Source organism: Oncorhynchus masou, chromosome 22, assembly GCF_036934945.1.
Source record: "Oncorhynchus masou masou isolate Uvic2021 chromosome 22, UVic_Omas_1.1, whole genome shotgun sequence".
NCBI lineage: Eukaryota > Metazoa > Chordata > Actinopteri > Salmoniformes > Salmonidae > Oncorhynchus > Oncorhynchus masou.
In genome coordinates, this window is record NC_088233.1 from 12,632,401 (window position 1) to 12,656,155 (window position 23,755).

Sequence of the window (23,755 nt, forward strand, 5' to 3'; positions counted from 1 at the left end):
TCGTTAATTGTGCATTATTGTTCTCTATCCGTGAAACGTGGTCAGCGTTCCCCAGTCCAATCAGCTGGAGGTATGGAAACACTATGGCCAGGGTAAAACATCTGCTGTGATGGGTCTCCCTACCATCCCCGTCTTCGCATCGGTGGATGCTGCCAAGAGAGATATTGTACTTTTACGCGTTTTCAGTTCGCATTTATTTTTAGCGCCGTGGGTGGGCGGGCAGGCAGCTAGTATGGAGAGAACGTGGAAACGTGGATAGACACAATGGAAGCCAAGCTAACGCTGCGTGCCATATCTCCAATCCCCCACATCTGCAGTGGCGACAGGGCGCATCCAAGCGTCCTCAGTCATCATACTGAGAGTGACTCTGTGTGCTCAGTGCTTTCAGTGTTAGCCTGGGGGCTTCGAGGGGAGCTGGGGCTACTCTGCTGGATGTGTGGACGGATGGAGAGAGGAGCTCTTGATAAAGTCACGGCCACCATAGAACTACAGTGGTAGCCTAGCCAGAGACTAGCAGTTTGGTCTTAGCATCACCTGGCATCATGTCTGTGATATGGTTTGGGACTGGAAGGAGTTCCAGAGACTATCTGTATTTGTCCTATGAGTTAATTAGTGAACAGACAGAGTGGTTATGCAGGAGAGGAAAAAGGCAACTCACATGTTTAGACAGGTTGTCGCTTTTCGAGTCGAGGTCATACCTGGAGAGAAACAGGAAACGACACATAATAAAAAAATCTAATAAAAAAAAACTGGTAAAGAATATATATATTTTTTTTATTAGAATGACCTTTTAACACTCACACTTGACTTGTTCGCCCCATTACTAGCTCTGACTTTACTGACACACTTCATTGAGTTTAAATGTTCTTACAACACTCTTAGAGAAAAAAAGCTGGTAAGTTGAACCATGTAAGGTTCTTCAGTTTGTACCCTTCATAGAGAGTTTTAGGTAGAAACCTCTTTGGTGGTAGGTAGAACCCTATGTGGAGGGTTCTACCTACAACACTTTATGTAGGGATCTTCATAGAACCCCCTGTGAATTGTTCTATCTAGAACTCTCTATGAAGGGTTATTCTTAAAATCCTCTATGAAGGATTATACCAAGAACCCTTTCATCCTCTAACCCTCTATGAACGGTTCCACCAGCCTTTCAATTCAATTATTTATGACAATTACAGTGACTTGCGAAAGTATTCACCCCCCTTGGCATTTTACCTATTTTGTTGCCTTATAACCTGGAATTAAAATAGATTTGAGGGTTTGCATTATTCGATTTACACAACATGCCTACCACTTTGATGATGCAAAATTTTTTTCATTGTGAAACAAACATGAAATAAGACAAAAAAACTGAAACCTTGAGTGTGCATAACTATTCACCCCCCCCCAAGTCAATACTTTGTAGAGCCAACTTTTGCAGCAATTACAGTTGCAAGTCCCTTGGGGTATGGCTCTATAAGCTTGGCACATCTAGCCACTGGGATTGTTGTCCATTCTTCAAAGCAAAACTTCCCTCAAGTTGGATTGGTTCCGCTGGTGTACAGCAATCTTTAAGTCATACCACAGATTCTCAATTGGATTGAGGTCTGGGCTTTGACTAGGCCCTTCCAAGACATTCAAATGTTTCCCCTTAAACCACTCAAGTGTTGCTTTATCAGTATGCTTAGGGTCATTGTCCTGCTGGAAGGTGAACCTCCGTCCCAGTCTCAAATCTCTTGAAGACTGAAACAGGTTTCCCGCAAGAATTTCCCTGTATTTAGCTCCATCCATCATTTCTTCTATTCTGACCAGTTTCCCCGTCCCTGACCAGTTTCTCAGACAAGCAACCCACAGCATGATGCTGCCACCACCATGCTTCACTGTGGGGATGATGTTCTTGGGGTGATGGAAGTGTTAGGTTTGCACCAGACATAGCATTTTCCTTGATGGCCAAAAAGCTAAATTTTAGTCTCATCTAACCAGAGTACCTTCTTCCATTTGTTTGGGGAGTTGCCCACATGCTTTTTGGCAAACACCACACGTTTGCTTATTTTTTTCTTTAAGCAATGGCTTTTTTTCTGGCCACTCTTCCATAAAGCCCAGCTCTGTGGAGTGTACAGCTTAAAGTGGTCCTATGGACAGATACTCCAATCTCCTCTGTGGAGCTTTGCAGCTCCTACAGTGTTATCTTTGGTCTCTTTGTTGCCTGTCTGATTAATGCCCTCCTTGCCTGGTCAGTGAGTTTTGGTGGGCGGCCCTCTCTTGGCAGGTTTGTTGTGGTGCCATATTCTTTCCATTTTTTTAATAATGGATTGAATGGTGCTCCGTGGCATGTTCAAAGTTTCAGATTTTTTTTATAACCCAACAACCCAACTTTGTCCCTGACCTGTTTGGAGAGCTCCTTGGTCTTTATGGTGTCACTTGCTTGGTGGTGCCCCTTAGTGGTGTTGCAGACTCTGGGGCCTTTTAGAACAGGTGTATATATACTGAGATCATGTGACAAATCATGTGATACTTAGATTGCACACAGGTGGACTTTATTTAACTAACTATGTGACTTCTGAAGGTAATTGGTTGCACCAGATCTTATTTAGGGCACTGTGGTTGTCAATTAAGGCAGCTCTCCACACCTCTCTTATTCAGAGGTGTTGGGTTAAATGTGGAAGACACATTTCAGTTGAATGCATTCAGTTGTACAACTGACTAGGTATCCCCTTTCCCTTCACTATTCTGGCTTGCCAAGTGATGTTGAATTCTTATTGGAATCCAGCCAGAGTTAGGATATCCAACAAGTGGAGTGTTTTGTCACCCGCAATCTGCATTCAGAATGACTGCCAGGGTAGGGACTGAATACTGAGACTATCTCAATCATCTAAACTGGAACAACCATCTCAGTAATGGATGCAATAAATCCAACTAATAACAGATTGGATTAGTTTGGAAAATTGTATGCTATATTTCTTGTGTAGCATAAAATGAATCAATCAATCAATGTACATGCAAAAACACAGATATTATAATGAACAATTCTTAAAATCACCCTTCAATAGATCATGCTGGGAATCATGATATTTAGTTCTATGTAGAACCCTTCTTGTCTTCCAAAGAATCGCCTTTGTTTTCCAAAAAGGGTTCTTCAGATCAAAAGAGTTGTTGGTAGAATTCAACATCTCCACAAATAACCGTTTTTGAACCCTTTGCTCTAAGAGTGTATCTGTGATATGTGTTTGTCCCACCCAGCTATCTGAACTCAATGGAAGTGGCTCTGGATGGGAGTGTCTGCTAAAGGACTCAAATGTAAATGTGACAACTGATTGTGGAAAATCATAGTACCATTTTACAAAAAGGCTTTGGTCGTCAGTGTCAATGGTTATAAACAATCAGACATTGAAAAAAACGGAGCTTCTCCATAAAATTATAAAAACAACTTGTGTGCTGAAATGTATCCACCTGATTTTCAAAAAGAAACCCATTTAATATTCTAGTACAGTATATCCCTTCCTTAATCCATTGCTCAGGTGTTTTCACTTTGCGTGTGTGTATGTGTGCCTGTTTCTGTGCATGAGTGAACGCATGTGTGTGTGTGTGCCTGTACGTGCGCCTCTGCGCGTGTGTGCATGTGTGATGGTGTGTATAATTGTCTCTACAGACAAGGTGCCATGTCACAGCTGAGAGAGATGATACAGTACTATGTTGGTACAGATGTAATTCCATAAGACTAGGGAACATTGTTACGCAACCGGGCCCGCCGATGGCAGAATGCACAGGTGTACCTAATGTACTATTCGTCTTTGCCTCGGTCACTCACAAATCTTCATAAATGATTCATATAATGACAAGGGGAAAAGTACACATATATATTTGTCAGAGAGGATGCCCTCGGGCGGCTTATGTGTGTAGGGGGAAGCTGTATGTGTGTGTGTGCATGTGTGTGTGTGTGTCTACATGTGTGAGTGTGTACGTGTGTGTATGTGTGTGCGTGCGTGCGTGCATGTGTGACGGGAGTGTGTGAGAGCGCCTCGGCAACCACTCTTTGCTGAGAGCCATTAGAGGGCCATCAGTGTAGATTGTCATACAGCCTGATGCTCACACACTGACAATAGGATCTGCTAAGCTACCAACACACACTTCATCATCCTCACGAACTCCCCCTTCCTAACCCAAACACACACACACCCTCACGCTCTGTCTCTCAAACGTAACACACACTTACTCATACTCTCTTCAACTCAACACTAAGGCAGGCACTCAGCTATATTGTGGCACGGAAACAAAACATGAAGCAGACTACATTTCCTGTGGAAAGCCGTCCTAATGTTGGAGACAAGCAGCTTGATGTTGTCACCCACATGTTTATTTTCCAAGCTATAGCATACACTATGTGACATTGAGAAAAAATTAACGGACCAATGGTGTCAGTCTAAACCATGTGATGTGCTCTGAGATAAGACCACAATTTAACTGACATACATTTATGAATTCCAAAAAATGATGAACATCGTGAGTATTTCAATATCGACCTTTTTTAGCTTTTGCCCCATGACCGTATTACATTACAAAACATCTTATTAACAAGGGGAATTCATAAAGAAATGTTATCAAAATTCTTATGAATTTTTATTTATTTAAAAGGTGAACACTTACATCTCCCTTCTCTGACTTTATAAATACTTTATTCGTAACTCAACTTGTGCTTACAGACTCACACAGCACCACTCTCTCTCAACCATGCATCACCATGTACACACACTAACTCACCTCACTAACTCACCCTCTCTAAACAAAACACACACACACATGTGCATACTCACAGGTCAAAGCGGAGATTCTGCCTCTCCTCAAAGAAGTAGTCCAGGAGGAATTTACGGACAAAGTCTGGATTCAGTGTGTTGTCTATCACCTCTGTCCGACTAAACTAGAATGAAAGAGAGAAGGAGGGACAGCCACTGGTTTGTATTGATTTAAAATGAGTGAGGCAATACTCACAGAGCCTTGGACCCTCTCCCCCCTCACCTCTACTCACCTCTCTCCATTCCCTGTTGGAGATTCCTTGAGTGTACAGCACACAAACTGTCAAGAGGAGAAGAAGAAAACAAAAAGGAAAAGCCTGTGTAAAATAGCAGTTAAAACACAGAGGAAACAGCAGTTAAAACACAGAGGAAACAGCAGTTAAAACACAAAGGAAACAGCAGTTAAAACACAGAGGAAACAGCAGTTAAAACACAGAGGAAACACAGAGGAAACAGCAGTTAAAACACAGAGGAAACAGCAGTTAAAACACAGAGGAAACACAGAGGAAACAGCAGTTAAAACACAGAGGAAACAGCAGTTAAAACACAGAGGAAACACGGCATAAGAAATCCTGGAAGATAACATTCTATCGCCTAGGCTATGACATCATGAGAGGAAAGCTCTGTTCCTAATTAATGTAAATGTCAGTGTAACTCTGCCACCCAGGCAGCAATGGAGATTTTTCAAAGAGAAAGGACAAATAAAAGGAACAGAGTTGAAAGTGCTAAAATGCTAAGGCAGTGTTTCTGAATCCTGGTCCTGGTGACCCAAGGGGTGCACATTTTAGATATTTCCCAAGCACTAACAAAGTATCAGACTCGTAATCAAGCCTTTGATGAGAATCAGTTGTGTAAGTGCTAGGGCAAAAACTGAAATGTGCACGCCTTAGGGAAACACCCTGCTAAGGGGAATCCACTCTCACGTGAATGTATACAAGAATACATATCTCTCCGGGAAGAGGAAGAGTTGGGGTGTATGTTTCAAGATTAACGACTCATGGTGTGATTGTGATAACATACAGAAACTCTAGTCCTTTTGTTCACCCGACATAGAATACCTCACAATCAAATGTCGTCTGTATTATCTCCCAAGATAATTCTCTTCGGTTATAGTTACAGCCGTGTATATTCCCCCTCAAGCTGTTACCATAACGGCCCTCAAAGAACTTCACTGGACATTATGCAAACTGGAAACCACATATCCTGAGGCCGCATGTATTGTAGCTGGGGATTTTAACAAAGCAATTTTGAGAAAAAGGATGCCGAAGTTCTATCAACATATTGACTGTAGTACTTGACCACTGCTACTCCAACTTCCGGGATGCCTATAAGGTCCTCCCCCGCCCTCCTTTCGGCAAATCTGACCATGACTCCATTGTACTCATCCCTTCCTACAGGCAGAAACTGAAACAGGAAGTACCCGTGCTAAGGACTATTCAACGCTGGTCTGACCAATCGGAATCCATGCTTCAAGATTGTTCTGATCTCGAAGACTGGGATATGTTCCGGGTAGCCTCGAAGAATAACATCGACAAATATACACTGATACTGTGACTGAGTTTATCAGGAAGTGTATAGGAGACGTTGTACCCACTGTGACTATTAAAACCTACCCAAACCAGAAACCATGGAGAGATGGCAGCATTCGCGCAAAAATGAAAGCGCGAACCACCGCATTTAACCATGGCGAGGTGACTGGGAATATGGCAGAATGTGAACAGTGAAGTTATTCCCTCCGCAAGGTAATCAAACAGGCAAAACATCAGTATAGAGACAAAGTGGAGTCGCAATTCAACGGCTCAGACACAAGACGTATGTTGCAGGGTCTACAGACAATCACGGACTACAAATGGAAAACCAGCCACGTCACGGACACTGATGTCTTGCTTCGGGACAAGCGAAACACCTTCTTCGCCCACTTTGAGGATAACACAGTGCCACCGACGCAGCCTGCTACCAAGGACTGTGGGCTCTCCTTCTCCGTGGCCAACGTGAGTAAGACATTTAAACGTGTTAACCCTTGCAAGGCTGTCGTCCCAGACATCAACCCTAGCCGCATCCTCAGAGCATGCGCAGACCAGCTGGCTGGTGTGTTTACGGACATATTCAATCTCTCCCTATCCCAGTCTGCTGTCCCACATGCTTCAAGATGTCCACCCAAGAAAGCTAAGGTAACTGAACTAAATGACTATAGCACCGTAGCACTCACTTCTGTCATCATGAAGTTCTTTGAGAGGCTAGTTAAGGATCACATAACCGCTACCTGACACCCTAGACCCACTTCAATTTGTTTACCGACCCCAATAGACCCACAGACGATGCAATCGCCATCGCCCTGCACACTGTCCCATCTGGACAAAGAGGAATACCTATGTCAGAATGCTGTTCATTGACTATAGCTCAGCATTCAACACCTTCCAAGCTCATCATTAAGCTTGAGGCCCTGGGTCTGAACCCCAACCCAGACCTTTACAAGAGCATGAAATTGACTGTTGGACCTATCATACGGTTGATGGCTTATACACCGAAATATATGGACCAAAATAAACAGCTATTTTGTTTAAAAATACACACACACGCACAGATTTAGTGTCCCAAAACCATCTGTTTTAATACAGTCTGGCGCAAACTACTGTAATCTGAGCCAATTCCCTCTACGGGGAGGGGTGTTCAAATGTTCAAATCAAAATACACCTCATCAGAATCAGAGGGGTCAGAGCCCCCATTCCACCTGACTGACCGTGATCACTTCCATTGAGAGGGCTTCCAATGGCCTCTGTCCATAGAATCAACAAGAGTGATTCTACTCTGCCTGCCCTCACTAGCTCTGTATGTATGCTAGTGAAAAGAGCTCTGGAGAAATGCCCATTCTCCAGTAGTTACCTCAGTGGCCAGGGCATGCATGTTTTCGTGGTCAAAAAGGGTTCCAGCTGGCTGTTGTGGTTATTATTTGTGTATATAGTGTAATGTAGTGTAATATACTGTAATGTACTGTCATGTAATGCAGTTGAGTTCAGCTGTCTGAATGTGGCTGAAATAGTCAAATCCACTAATTTGATGGGGTCTCCCAATACTTTTGGCCATATAGTGTATGTCTTCCAATGGTGTGAATGCTGTCTACATCTGAAGGTTATCCCTTTTCACTAAACGCTTGGAGGTAAGGACAACAGCAGTGGTGTGGCCTAGTGGATATAGCGCATTGATGTGAATCACACTGCTGCTCTCTCATTTAGCTATTTGTGCCTTACATAATGTGGTAGTTTAAGCTGCATATCAATCATTGTTTCTGCATCTAGTGGACAGTCAGTGACAAAATGCGCTCTTGCAACAGCTGCACAGTGCGGAGCCCAGTCTATGGAATAAAATTTTGAGGGAGTTCCTCCCTTCTAATCTCCAAGGTATTGTGGTCCATACTGTCAACAACAAGTTAAATTTAAGAAGAACACGAGAGAGGCTTTTATGGCTCAATCTAATTCCTGCTGATAAAACAAAAACTGACATCACATGCTCAAACTTGTGCACTTTTGATGTATTTAAACAGCTGCAAATTATGGAGGTATCAAAGTTTCACCAACAAAAACTTAAACAACAGCCCTATAGCAAATGCAGGTTCCGGCATGTATTTTTCAAATTAAAAATAGCACTTTTCGGTAGTTCTCAAAATATTTCATTCCATGAGAGCAGCATTTATTTTTCAACTGGAAGCAATGAGACCAATCAGTTGTCCATGACAACAAAATCATCAACAGTGAGCTCCAAAAATATCAGGACAGTGGCCCCTTGACTTTTTCCACATTTTGATACGCTACAGCCTTGTTTTAAAATGGATAAAACAAAACAAATCCTCATCAATCTACACACAATACCCCATAATGGCAAAGCAAAAACACGTTTTTATAAAATATACAATTTACATAAGTTTTCAGACCCTTTACTCAGTACTATGTTGAAGCACCTTTGACAGCAATTACAGCCTCTAGTCTTCTTGGGTATGACGCTACAAGCTTGGCACACCTGTGTTTGGAGAGTTTCTCCCATTTTTCTCTGCAGATCCTCTCAGATGACTCTGTCAGGTTGGATGGGGACTGTCCCTGCACAGCTATTTTCAGGTCTCTCCAGAGATGTTCGATCGGGTTCCAGGCTCTGGCTGGGCCACTCCAGGACATTCAGAGACTTGTCCCGAAGCCATTCCTGCGTTGTCTTGGCTGTGTGCTTAGGGTCGTTGTCCTGTTGGAAGGTGAAACTTCGCCCCAGTCTGAGATCATGAGCAATCTGGAGAAGGATTTCATCAAGGATCTCTCTGTTCTTTGCTGCGTTCATCTTTCCCTCGATCCCGACTAGTCGCACAGTCCCTGCCACTAAAAAACATCCCCACAGCATGATGCTGCCACCACCATGCTTCACAGAAGGGATGGTGCCAGGTTTCCTCCAGATGTGACACTTGGCATTCAGGCCAAAGAGTTCAATCTTGGTTTCATCAGACCAGAGAATATTGTGGGCTTAGAGTACTTTAGAGGTCCTTTGGCAAATACTAAGAGGGCTGTCATGTACCTTTTACTGAGGAGTGGCTTCCGTCTGGCCACTCAACCATAAAGGCCTGATTGGTGGCGTGCTGCAGAGATGTTGGTCCTTCTGGAAGGTTCTCTCATCTCCATAGTAGAACTATGGAGCCTTGTCAGTGATCATTGGGTTCTTGGTAACCTCCCTGACCAAGGCCCTTCTCCACCGATTGCTCAGTTTGGCCAGGCGACCAGCTTTAGGAAGAGTCTTGGTGGTTCCAAACTTCTTACATTTAAGAATGATGGAGGCCATTATGTTATTGGGGACCTTCAATGCTGCAAAAATGTTTTGGTACCCTTGTCTAGATCTGTTTCTCGACACAATCTTGTCTCGGAACTCTACAGACAATTCCTTGGACTCATAGCTTGGTTTTTGCTCTGACATGCACTGCCATCTGTAGGACCTTATATAGACAGGTGTGTGCCTTTCCAAATCATGTCCAATTAATTGAATTTACCACAGGTGGACTCCAATCAAGTTGTTGAAACATCTCAAGGATGATCAATGGAAACAGGACACACCTGAGCTCAATTTAGAGCACATATGTCAGAGTCAAGGCCCGCGGGCCACATCCGGCCCGCGAGAAGGTTTTTTACGGCCCCTGGGATGATCTTGATTTATTATTAGAACCGGCCCGCAGACCGCAGCAAGCCGGCAGCCCGCAGATCTTTTACACGCACCAATACTACATGGAGCATGTAATGAGCATCATCACGCGCACAGTTAACTTTATCAGAGCCAAAGGTTTGAATCACCGCCAGTTCAAGGCATTTCTGACGGAGTTAGAAACGGAGCATGGTGATTTGCCTTATCACACAGAGGTGCGATGGCTAAGCCAGGGAAAGGTGCTTCAAAGATGTTTCGAGCTTCGTGAGGAGATTTGTCTGTTCTTGGACAGCAAAGGGAAAGACACAACACAACTCCGAGACGAAATGTTTCTGTGTGAAATGGCTTTTCTGTGTGACATTACGAGTCATCTGAATGCAATGAACTTGCAGCTGCAGGGTCGGGATCATGTCATCTCTGATATGTACAGTACAGTGAAGGCATTTAAAACCAAACTGACTCTGTGGGAGACGCAGATGCGGAAAGAAAATTTGAGCCACTTTCCCAGCTGCCAGACCATGAAAGAGAAGCTCTCTACCAGTGCGTTCCCGAGCGCACAGTTGGCTGATAAAATAGGTATGCTTGCCGCTGACTTTCGACGCCGATTTGCTGACTTTGAAGCACAAAAAAGCAGGTTGGAACTGCTCGGTAACCCATTTGCTGTTGACGTGGAAAGCTCACCACCAAACCTCCAAATGGAGTTGATTGACCTCCAATGCAATGATGCACTGAGGGCAAAATATGCGGCAGTGGGTGCTGCGGAGTTCGCCCGTTTCCTCCCCGACACAATGCCCCAGCTGCGCATCCAGGCTGCTCAAACGTTGTCTATGTTTGGCAGCACATACCTGTGTGAACAACTTTTTTCTTTGATGAACCTGAACAAAACATCACACAGAAGTCGACTTACTGCTGAACACCTCCACTCAATTCTGAGGATTTCCTCAGCTCAGAGCCTTACCCCGAACATTGATGAACTTGTGGAAAAGATGGGACACCACCAAGTATCACCCTCAACCTCAAACAAGTGAACATTACTGTGCAATCACATATTTAGAGTTTTTACTCAGTTCAAGTTTAAAAGTTAAAGTTTAATATTTGTTTTCACTGCATGTTACTTCTCCTTAAACAAAGTGTTGTTTTTGATTAATAGATTTTTGCACTTTATTTTATTGTATTTCAATCCAATTATATTTTAAAAATATTTCAGTTGAGTGGATGATAGAAAATTGCTATTATTGTTTTTTTCTTTGAAGTAAATTTAGCCCACTTTTGCTAAAATAGAAAATATAGGCTACTGATGGTGCCTTGAATACCGGTTTCTTTCATTTAATGTTCATGTTATGGGGATTTTTATATAAAGGAAATTTGTCTTTTGTGTCTGTTGAAAATTAAAGATTACTGACAGAGCCATAAGAAAATATTGCTTTATTTATCTGATCATATTGGAATATATTTGTTAGGTTTTCAGTAGGTTCAATTAGGTTCACTAGACTATATGCGTCATTTAAAAAATTTTCAATGAACATTCGAACAGTCCGGCCCTCGGCTTGTAGCTAAATTTTTTATTTGGCCCTCCGTCCATTTGACTTTGACACCCCTGATTTAGAGTCTCACAGCAAAGGGTCTGAATACCTACATTTTATTTTTAATACATTTGAAAAACATGTCATTATGGGGTATTGGGTATAGATTGAAGGGGAACATTGGGGAACATTTTTTATTTAATACATTTGACAATAAGTCTGTAACGTAACAAAATGTGGAAACAGTAAAGGGTTGTGGATACTTTCCGGAGGCGCTGTAGTTAAAACCACAAACCTGCATCCAAAACAAAAGACATCTGTACAAATATGTCCTGCCAATCATCACCTCTTTCTACAACAGACGCACAATACAAAGGAGCTAACCATCGTTTGCACATACAATACGTTAGCTAGATAGTAACAACATGTTGAATTCAAAACTCTAAATAAACTCTAAATATCTAAATGTCCAACATTTTTCATTTCATTTCATGTAAACTCTAACATTGATTTATATGGTATTATAAACTGGGTGGTTCGAGCTGATTGGCTGAAGGCCGTGGTATATTAGACTGTATACCATGGTTATGACAAAACATGAATTTGTAATGCTCTAATTAGGTTGGTAAGCAGTTTATAATAGAAATAAGGCACCTCGGTGGTTTGTGGTATATGGTCAATATATCACGGCTCAGGGCTGTATCCAGGCACTCAGCGTTGCGTGGTGCATAAGTGCATATATTGGCCATATACCACAACCCCTCGTGCCTTATTGCTTAAAAAGATGTCGTTCAATTGGTAATATACATTTTTGTCTTCTTTGTATGCTTCTTAAGAGAAAGTAATCTAAAAGTAACTGAAAGTAATTAGATTACGTTACTGTGTTTGGATAATCCAAAAGTTAGGTTACTCGTGACAATTTTGGACAAGTAACTAGTAACTGTAACAGATTACATTTAGTAAGTAACCTACCCAACCCGGTGTGCATGTGTTTGTGTGTGTGTTTGTGACTGGATAAACATGCTACAGCCTCCAGCCAGCCAGCCAGCCTCCTGCCAGCCAGCCTCCAGCCTCCAGCCAGTCAGCCAGCCAGCCAGCCTCCAGCCAGACAGCCAGCCAGCCATCAGCAAGCCAGCCAGCCAGCCACCCAGCCTCCAGCCAACCAGCCTCCAGCCAGTCAGCTAGCCTCCAGCCAGCCAGCTGCCCAGCCAGCCTCTAGCAAGCCAACCAGCCAGTAGGCCTCTCGGATCAGAGTCCTCCCTCCTTGCTAGTGCTGAGTCTGACCACATCTCCTTCAGAGGGCCAAATGTCCTAATTTTAAGGATGTACTTATCTACACACCACAGACCACAGACATCCCTTTATCTCTATGACAGATATGGCTGGTTAAGGTTAGGCAAACATCCAGAAACATGACTAAAATGTCATGATTTTGAATATTTCTAGAATCAGCAGGGAATAAGCAGCAGAGGAATCCTATGGCTGGTGTACACGAGGACATACTGTTTCTGCTCAGTCAAGTTGAGCCAGAGTTGAGATTACAATGACAAATACGACATCTGGCATATGCAAATGCACACTGATTCACAGGGGGAAGAGAGAGGGCCAGAGAAAACAAGAGAGAATAAGAGTGTGTGCGTGTGCGTGTGTGTGTGCGTGTGTATGTGCGTGTGTAAATGTGTGTATAAAAGACAATCTTACTTGGGTCTGATTTGGAGAATGTGTCTCTGTCCAGGAGATTTCTGTAAAACAAGAAAGCAAAGAAACAGCCATTATTCGTTGTGAAAGATGTTATCTGTATTAGGGGAAACAGCGCCAATGTTCACTCCAGCACCTTTGTTATTGTTTTGTTGTTGAAATGGAGGAGAAACAGGCCTCCCGGGTGGCGCAGTGGTTAAGGGCGCTGTGCCATCAGAGACTCTGGGTTCGCGCCCAGGCTCTGTCGTAACCTGCCGCGACCGGGAGGTCCGTGGGGCGAAGCACAATTGGCCTTGCGTCGTCTGGGTTAGGGAGGTCACCACAACAACACCATGCTATGTGCTGCCCCGACACACAACATGTCCCAGCATGCCTCGTTAGCAGTGTTTGTGTGTGTAATAGCACATTACACAGTGTTTGTGTGTGTAATAACACATTACACAGTGTTTGTGTGTGTGTAATAACACATTACACAGTGTTTGTGTGTGTAATAACATATTACACAGTGTATGTGTGTGTAATAACACATTACACAGTATTTGTGTGTGTAATAACACAGTGTTTGTGTGTGTAATAACACATTACACAGTGTTTGTGTGTGTAATAACATATTACACAGTGTTTGTGTGTGTAATACGTGAGCAGCAGCAGGAGAGGGGATCTGTTACTCTGTTTAGTTTCTAACAGCACTGTATGCCACACTGTGGTGAGTCCAGGTCAAACACAGAAAAGAGCCTGAGAAAACCCAAAACCGCTCACAACTTGAATTCCTGCCAGATAATACATTAAACTCCATCAACCTTTCATGCTCTGTTTTGTTGAAGCTCTGAGCTGTGAAACTCTGACTTATTTAAGAGACTAGAAGAAAAATAGTTGTCCATCAGGCAGGCATCTACAGACCACTAGACACGCAGAGAGACAAAGAGAGAGAGAGAGAGAGAGAGAAATAGGGAGAGAGGGGCATTCGTTCTGTGACAAGGCAGCCAAGTGCAGCAAGTGTCTTTGGGCGTTGATCGTTAGTGATGTATCTAGATCAGCCACCCATGTTGTGCTGATCCCAGCCTGCCCCAGATGGTATCACACTATGTCGGTCTGGCTGACCGCTGCATGCCTCTGTCAGAGCAGAGCTACACTAGCCAATTAGTTGGCTGAAACCATATAGAAGTGATAATAAGAGATAGAATTGGGCTGTTCACATCAAATGTGTGTAACGAGGGGAGAGTGGAGACGACTGGAGAGTGGAGAAGACTGGAGAGTGGAGACGACTGAAGAGTGGAGATGACTGGAGAGTGGAGACGACTGGAGAGTGGAGACGACTGGAGAGTGGAGACGACTGGAGAGTGGAGAAGACAGGAGAGTGGAGATGACTGGAGAGTGGAGACGACTGGAGAGTGGAGACGACTGGAGAGTGGAGAAGACAGGAGAGTGGAGACGACTGGAGAGTGGAGACGACTGGAGAGTGGAGAAGACTGGAGAGTGGAGACGACTGAAGAGTGGAGAAGACAGGAGAGTGGAGAAGACAGGAGAGTGGAGAAGACAGGAGAGTGGAGACGACTGGAGATTGGAGACGACTGGAGAGTGGAGAAGACAGGAGAGTGGAGATGACTGGAGAGTGGAGACGACTGAAGAGTGGAGAAGACAGGAGAGTGGAGAAGACAGGAGAGTGGAGACGACTGGAGAGTGGAGACGACTGGAGAGTGGAGAAGACAGGAGAGTGGAGATGACTGGAGAGTGGAGACGACTGGAGAGTGGAGACGACTGGAGAGTGGAGAAGACAGGAGAGTGGAGAAGACAGGAGAGTGGAGACGACTGGAGAGTGGAGACGACTGGAGAGTGGAGAAGACTGGAGAAGACAGGAGAGTGGAGAAGACAGGAGAGTGGAGAAGACAGGAGAGTGGAGACGACTGGAGAGTGGAGACGACTGGAGAGTGGAGACGACTGGAGAGTGGAGACGACTGGAGAGTGGAGAAGACAGGAGAGTGGAGAAGACAGGAGAGTGGAGACGACTGGAGAGTGGAGAAGACAGGAGAGTGGAGATGACTGGAGAGTGGAGACGACTGAAGAGTGGAGAAGACAGGAGAGTGGAGAAGACAGGAGAGTGGAGACGACTGGAGAGTGGAGACGACTGGAGAGTGGAGACGACTGGAGAGTGGAGAAGACAGGAGAGTGGAGAAGACAGGAGAGTGGAGATGACTGGAGAGTGGAGACGACTGGAGAGTGGAGAAGACAGGAGAGTGGAGACGACTGGAGAGTGGAGACGACTGGAGAGTGGAGACGACTGGAGAGTGGAGAAGACAGGAGAGTGGAGAAGACAGGAGAGTGGAGACGACTGGAGAGTGGAGACGACTGGAGAGTGGAGAAGACTGGAGAGTGGAGAAGACAGGAGAGTGGAGAAGACAGGAGAGTGGAGAAGACAGGAGAGTGGAGACGACTGGAGAGTGGAGACGACTGGAGAGTGGAGACGACTGGAGAGTGGAGAAGACAGGAGAGTGGAGAAGACAGGAGAGTGGAGAAGACAGGAGAGTGGAGACGACTGGAGAGTGGAGACGACTGGAGAGTGGAGACGACTGGAGAGTGGAGACGACTGGAGAGTGGAGACAACTCTGGGTAGGTGTGTGATGGGTGAGGTGTGTGATGAGTGAGGTGTGTGATGGTAGAGGTGTGTGATGGGAGAGGTGTGTGATGGGAGAGGTGTGTGATGGGAGAGGTGTGTGATGGAAGAGGTGTGTGATGGGAGAGGTGTGTGATGGTAGAGGTGTGTGATGGGAGAGATCTGTGATGGGAGAGGTCTGTGATGGGAGAGGTCTGTGATGGGAGAGCTGTGTGATGGTAGAGGTGTGTGATGGGAAAGGTCTGTGATGGGAAAGGTGTGTGATGGTAAAGGTGTGTGGGAGAGAGGTGTTGGAGGGAGAGCGAGAGAGAGGGAGGGGGGAGAGAGGGAGAGAGGGAGGGAGAGAGGGAGAGAGAGAGAGAGAGAGAGAGAGAGAGAGAGAGAGGGAGAGAGGGAGAGAGGGAAAGAGAGAGGGAGAGTGTGTGTGTGAGCTCCTCTGTTCCAGCTGCTTCACGTGTGCCCAAGGCCAGCGGCCTCTCTCTGACTGTTCATTCAGGGGAAATATTTTTAAAAGCCCTTCCTTCCCCCCACAAACCACGGGCAGTCCAGGAATTTCAGGTGGGCCGCACAGAGTGACTCCTCACCGTTCATCAAACATTTACGAGCACAGTAAACTAGCATGACATCAGAATTACATTTGAAATTCCACCACTTACATCATGCAGCAGTCACCTATTCAATTCTACAAGCCATTCCCAAAGTCAGACTAAAGCTATGTGATTTGAAGGGGACAACTTCCACCTGAGATGACACTGGAGATCAGACTAGCATGAACACACAGTATTCCCCAAAAGGGCAGCATAAAATATTATTACCTTTAGAGGTTCAGAAGAAAACAAGAAAGGAAAGCAAGCCCAAGAATGTTCTAGAGCACTAGAACTAGAGCAATAGAACTAGAAGACTATAACTAGAATACTAGAAATAGAAGACTATAACTAGAGCACTAGAACTAGAATCCCAGAACCAGAGCACTAGAGATAGAACACTAGAATGCCAGAACTAGAACACTAGAACTAGAACACAGGGACTAGAGCACTAGAACTAGAACACAAGAACTGGAGCACAAAAACTAGAAAACTATAACTAGGGCACTAGAACACAAGAACTAGAGCACTAGAACTAGAACAATAGAACATCAGCACTAAAGCAATAGAACAAGAACACAAGAACTGGAGAACTAGAACTAGAACACTAGAACTCTATAACTAGAAAACAAGTTCTAGAGCACTAGACCAAGAACACTAGAATTAGAGAAATAGAGCTAGAACATTAGAACTATAGCACAAGAACCAGAACACTATAACACTAGATCTAGAATATTAGAAATAGAGCACTAGAACTAGAGCACTTGCACTAGAAAACTAGAACAATAGAACTAGAACACTAAAACAATAACTAGAGCACTAGCAGTATAACACAAAAAATGGAGTACTAAAACTAGAACACTAGAACCAGAACACCAGAACTAGAAAACTAGAATCAGAGCACTAGAACTACAACATAACACTAGAACTAGAGCAGTAGGACAAGGGAGCTAGTACTGGAAAACTAGATCTAGGGCACTAGAACTAGAACACAATAACTAGAACACTAGAACTAGAACACTAGAAGTAGAACACTAGAACTAGAGGAGGAAAACCAGGGCACGAGTACTAGAACACTAGATCTAGAGCACTATAACTAAAATACAATAACTAGAGCACTAGAACTAGAACACTCGACATAGAACACTAGAACACTAGAACTAGAGTACTAGAACACTAGAACTAGAGCACAAGAATGAGAACACTAGAACCAGAGCCCTAGAACACTAGAACTACCTAGAACTAGAGCACTAGAACTAGATGTATAACACAAGATCAAGAACACTAAAACACTATAACTAGTGCACTAGATATAGAACACTAGATCACAATAACTAGAACACTAGAACTAGAACTAGAACAAAAGAACCAGAGCACTAGAACTAGAATGATGGAACTAGACTACTATTACGACAACACTAAAACTAGTGCACTAGAACTAAAACACAAGAAATAGGGCATTAGAACTAGAACAAAAGAACTGGAACACTAGAACTAGAACACAAGAACTAGAGCACTAGCAATAGAACACAAGAAATGGAGCACTAGAACTAGTTCACTAGAACCCGAACACTAGATCTAGAACACTACAACTAGAACACAAGAACTAGAGCACTAGAACTAGAGCACTAGAACTAGAACACCAGAACTAGAGCAGTAGAACTAGGGAACTAGTATAAGAACACTAGATCTAGAGCACTAGAGCTAGAACACTAGAACTAGAACACTAAAACACAATAACTAGAGCGCTGGAACTAGAACACTAGATCTAGTGCCCTGGATCTAGAAGACTAGAACTAGGGTACAATAACTAGAACACTAGAACTAGAACACTAGAACACTAGAACTAGAACACTAGAACACTAGAACTAGAGCACTAGAACAAGAACATTATAACTAGAGTACTAGAACACTAGAACTAGACCACTAGAACACTAGAACCAGAACACAGGAACTAGAGGAGTAGAACTCATGCCATGTGCTGAAATAAAAGGTGCCAGAAATGCTCCATATGCACAAAAAGCTTATTTCTCTGAAATGATGTGCACAAATTTGTTTACATCCCTGTTTGTGAGCATTTCTCTTTTGCCAAGATAATCCACCTGACAGGTGTAGTATATCAATAAACTGTTTGAACAGCATGATCATTACACAGGTGAACCTTTTGCTGGGAACAATAAAAGGCCACTCTAAAATGTGCAGTTTGTCAGACAACACAATTCCACAGATGTCTCAAGTTTTGAGGGAGCATGCAATTGGCATGTTGACTGCAGGAATGTCCCCCAAAGCTGTTGCCAGAAAATTGAATGTTAATTTCTCTACCAAAAGCCACCTCCAATGTCGTTTTAGAAAATTTGATGGTACGTCCAACAGGCCTCACAACCACATGCCACGTGTAACCACACCAGCCCAGGACCTCCACTTTTGGCTTCTTCATCTGCGGGATCATCTGAGACCAGCCACACTGACAACTGATGAAACTGAGGAAGATGTATGTCTGTAATAAAGGCCTTTGTGGGGAAAAACTAATTCTGGTTGGCTGGCCTGGCCTGGCTCCCAGTGGGTGGGCCTATGCCCTCCCAGGCCCACCCATGGCTGCGCCCCTGCCCAGTTATGTGAAATACATAGATTAGGGCCTAATGAATTTATTTCAATATACTGATTTCCTTATATGAACAGTAACTCAGTAAAATTGTTGCATGTTGAGTTTATATTTTTGATCAGTATAGATTTAAGGCAAAACTGTAACTTGGCCACTGAGGAACATTCACTGTTTTCTTGGTAAGCAACACCAGTGTAGATATGGGCTTGTGTTTTAGGTTATTGAATTTATTTCCCAGTATCTGGTGGAAAGCAGACTGAACAAGGTTTTCCTGTAGGATTTTGCCTGTGCTTAACCCCCAGTTCTTAATAACGATTAAGAGCATACCCATAACATAATGCAGCCACCACTGTGGCTGAAAATGTGGAGAGTGGTACTCAGTAATGTGTTGTATTGGATTTGCTCCAAACATAACACTTTGTATTCAAAACAAAAAGTGAATTGATTTGCCAAATGTTTTGCGGTATTAGTGCCTTGTTGCAAACAGGATAGATGTTTTGTAATATTTTTTATTCTGGACAGGCTTCATTCTTTTCACGCTGACAATTAGGTAAGTATTGTGGAGTCACTACAATGTTGTTGATCCATCCTCAGTTTTCTCCTGTCACAGCCATTAAACTCCGTAACTGTTTGAAAGTCACCATTGGCCTCATGGTGAAATCCCCGAGTGGTTTCCTTCTTCTCCGGCAACTGAGTTAGGAAGGACGCCTGTCTCTTTGTAGTGACTGGGTGTATTGATACACCATCCAAAGTGTCATTAATAACTTCACCATGCTCAAAGGGATATTCAATGTCTGCTTAATTATATTTACCCTTCTACCAATAGGGGGTGGCAGTGTAGCCTAGTGGTTAGAGCATTGGACTAGTAACCGAAAGGTTGCAAGTTCAAATCCCCAAGCTGACAAGGTACAACATCTGTCATTCTGCCCCTGAACAGGCACTTAACCCACTGTTCCTAGGCCGTCATTGAAAATAAGAATTTGTTCTTAACTGACTTGCCTAGTTAAATAAAGGTAAAAAAATAAAAATAGATGCCCCTATTGGTAGATGGGTAAAATCTCACTGGTCTTTGTAGCTGAATCTGTGTTTGAAATTCACTGCTTGACTGAGGGACCTTACAGACAAGTGTATGTGTGGGGTACAGCGATGAGTTAGTCATTCATAAATTATGTTAATTACTTATTGACTCAAGATATTTCAGCTTGTAATTTTTTATTAATTTGTAAACATCTAGAAAAAACATTATGGGGTATTGTGTGGAGGACAGTGACTACCAATCTCAATTTAATACATTTTCAATTCAGGCTGTAACACAACAAAATGTGGACAAAGTCAAGACGTGAATACCTTCTCACCGCACTGTATAGCTGTCACGACTTCCACCGAAGTTGGTGCCTCTCTTTGTTTGGGCGGCGTTCGGCGCTCGTCGTCACCAGCTTTCGAGCTGCTACCGATCCATGTTTCTGTTTCCATTTGTTATGTCTTGAGTGTACACCTGGTTCCCATTAAGTGATTATTATTTCCCTATTTAACCCTCTGGTTCCCAGTATGTGTTGTGCTTGATTGTTCCTGTTATGTGTTAGTCTTGTGGTTTAGGGTTTGTTATCCCTACGTGGATTTATTGTACTGTTTATTTTCCCCGAGTAAACTACGTTATTTTTTTACTCAGTTCTGTTTCCTGCGCTTGATTCAGTCCTCAACTATACACCGCTGATGCTGACAATAGCACACTGCTCAAGGGGTTTTCTGGAAATTATTTTGTAAAACTTGCACTGCAATTTGGGGAGCAAGTTGAAGACAGACAGAAACAGCCCACTGTCCTTTCTCTCAAGTAAATAGTTATAATCACAAGGCTGGTGGGGCCTTAATGAGACCAAATGGCCCTTTTGAAAAGCTCATTAACGTAGTCACTAAGTGTGACCCCCTTGGGGCAGGGATTCTGGCCCCGTGCTACTCACCTAACTTTATAGTCCTGCTACTTCACTGTTACCCTGGAAACCACCGTCATCTTTCTCTGCATCTGTCCAACAGATGAGGGATCTGAATTGGATCATTTTCTCACAACAAGTAAGTAATCCTGCAGCAACAAGAAATGTGAACTATTGTATGAACTATAACATAAATGAAAGGTCCAATGCAGCCATTATCTCAATATCAAATCATTTCTGGGTAACAATTAAGTATCTTACTGTGATCGTTTTCAATTAAAATGGTCAAAAAGAAACAATGCCTTCTTTGCAAATGTTGTTCGGCCTATCTGGGAGTGGTGTGAATATTTATATTTATTATGGATCCCCATTAGTTCCTGCCAAGGCAGCAGCTACTCTTCATGGGGTTTATTATGGATCCCCATTAGTTCCTGCCAAGGCAGCAGCTACTCTTCCTGGGGTTTATTATGCATCCCCAATAGTTCCTGCCAAGGCAGCAGCTACTCTTCCTGGGGTTTATTATGGATCCCCATTAGTTCCTGCCAAGGCATCAGCTACTCTTCCTGGGGTTTATTATGGATCCCCATTAGTTCCTGCCAAGGCAGCAGCTACTCTTCCTGGGGTTTATTATGGATCCCCATTAGTTCCTGCCAAGGCAGCAGCTACTCTTCCTGGGGTTTATTATGGAACCCCATTAGTTCCTGCCAAGGCAGCAGCTACTCTTCCTGGGGTTTATTATGGATCCCCATTAGTTCCTGCCAAGGCAGCAGCTACTCTTCCTGGGGTTTATTATGCATCCCCATTAGTTCCTGCCAAGGCAGCAGCTACTCTTCCTGGGGTTTATTATGGATCCCCATTAGTTCCTGCCAAGGCAGCAGCTACTCTTCCTGGGGTTTATTATGGATCCCCATTAGTTCCTGCCAAGGCAGCAGCTACTCTTCCTGGGGTTTATTATGCATCCCCATTAGTTCCTGTCAAGGCAGCAGCTACTCTTCCTGGGGTTTATTATGGATCCCCATTAGTTCCTGCCAAGGCAGCAGCTACTCTTCCTGGGGTTTATTATGCATCCCCATTAGTTCCTGCCAAGGCAGCAGCTACTCTACTCTTCATGGGGTTTATTATGGATCCCCATTAGTTCCTGCCAAGGCATCAGCTACTCTTCCTGGGGTTTATTATGGATCCCCATTAGTTCCTGCCAAGGCAGCAGCTACTCTTCCTGGGGTTTATTATGGATCCCCATTAGTTCCTGCCAAGGCAGCAGCTACTCTTCCTGGGGTTTATTATGCATCCCCATTAGTTCCTGCCAAGGCAGCAGCTACTCTTCCTGGGGTTTATTATGGATCCCCATTAGTTCCTGCCAAGGCAGCAGCTACTCTTCCTGGGGTTTATTATGGATCCCCATTAGTTCCTGCCAAGGCAGCAGCTACTCTTCCTGGGGTTTATTATGCATCCCCATTAGTTCCTGCCAAGGCAGCAGCTACTCTTCCTGGGGTTTATTATGGATCCCCATTAGTTCCTGCCAAGGCAGCAGCTACTCTTCCTGGGGTTTATTATGCATCCCCATTAGTTCCTGCCAAGGCAGCAGCTTCTCTTCCTGGGGTTTATTATGGATCCCCATTAGTTTCTGCCAAGGCAGCAGCTACTCTTCCTGGGGTTTATTATGCATCCCCATTAGTTCCTGCCAAGGCAGCAGCTACTCTTCCTGGGGTTTATTATGGATCCCCATTAGTTCCTGCCAAGGCAGCAGCTACTCTTCCTGGGGTTTATTATGGATCCCCATTAGTTCCTGCCAAGGCATCAGCTACTCTTCCTGGGGTTTATTATGGATCCCCATTAGTTCCTGCCAAGGCAGCAGCTACTCTTCCTGGGGTTTATTATGCATCCCCATTAGTTCCTGCCAAGGCAGCAGCTACTCTTCCTGGGGTTTATTATGGATCCCCATTAGTTCCTGCCAAGGCAGCAGCTACTCTTCCTGGGGTTTATTATGGATCCCCATTAGTTCCTGCCAAGGCAGCAGCTACTCTTCCTGGGGTTTATTATGGATCCCCATTAGTTCCTGCCAAGGCAGCAGCTACTCTTCATGGGGTTTATTATGGATCCCCATTAGTTCCTGCCAAGGCAGCAGCTACTCTTCCTGGGGTTTATTATGGATCCCCATTAGTTCCTGCCAAGGCAGCAGCTACTCTTCCTGGGGTTTATTATGGATCCCCATTAGTTCCTGCCAAGGCAGCAGCTACTCTTCCTGGGGTTTATTATGGAACCCCATTAGTTCCTGCCAAGGCAGCAGCTACTCTTCCTGGGGTTTATTATGGATCCCCATTAGTTCCTGCCAAGGCAGCAGCTACTCTTCCTGGGGTTTATTATGCATCCCCATTAGTTCCTGCCAAGGCAGCAGCTACTCTTCCTGGGGTTTATTATGGATCCCCATTAGTTCCTGCCAAGGCAGCAGCTACTCTTCCTGGGGTTTATTATGCATCCCCATTAGTTCCTGTCAAGGCAGCAGCTACTCTTCCTGGGGTTTATTATGCATCCCCATTAGTTCCTGTCAAGGCAGCAGCTACTCTTCCTGGGGTTTATTATGGATCCCCATTAGTTCCTGCCAAGGCAGCAGCTACTCTTCCTGGGGTTTATTATGGATCCCCATTAGTTCCTGCCAAGGCAGCAGCTACTCTTCCTGGGGTTTATTATGGATCCCCATTAGTTCCTGCCAAGGCAGCAGCTACTCTTCATGGGGTTTATTATGGATCCCCATTAGTTCCTGCCAAGGCAGCAGCTACTCTTCCTGGGGTTTATTATGGATCCCCATTAGTTCCTGCCAAGGCAGCAGCTACTCTTCCTGGGGTTTATTATGGATCCCCATTAGTTCCTGCCAAG

The 23,755-nt window shown here is 44.1% G+C and overlaps 1 protein-coding gene across 1 annotated transcript in view; it reads right to left on the reverse strand.

The window, feature by feature from the left end:
- Positions 1–23,755, reverse strand: part of LOC135508774 (copine-8-like) — a 50,159-nt gene that overhangs the window by 21,290 nt on the left and 5,114 nt on the right. The window contains exons 2-5 of the mRNA XM_064928998.1: positions 13,160–13,200; positions 5,003–5,049; positions 4,791–4,894; positions 659–698 (exon numbers count right to left, since the gene is read on the reverse strand). Coding sequence (XP_064785070.1) covers positions 659–698; positions 4,791–4,894; positions 5,003–5,049; positions 13,160–13,200 — 232 coding nt within the window. The remainder of the gene's footprint in view (positions 1–658; positions 699–4,790; positions 4,895–5,002; positions 5,050–13,159; positions 13,201–23,755) is intronic.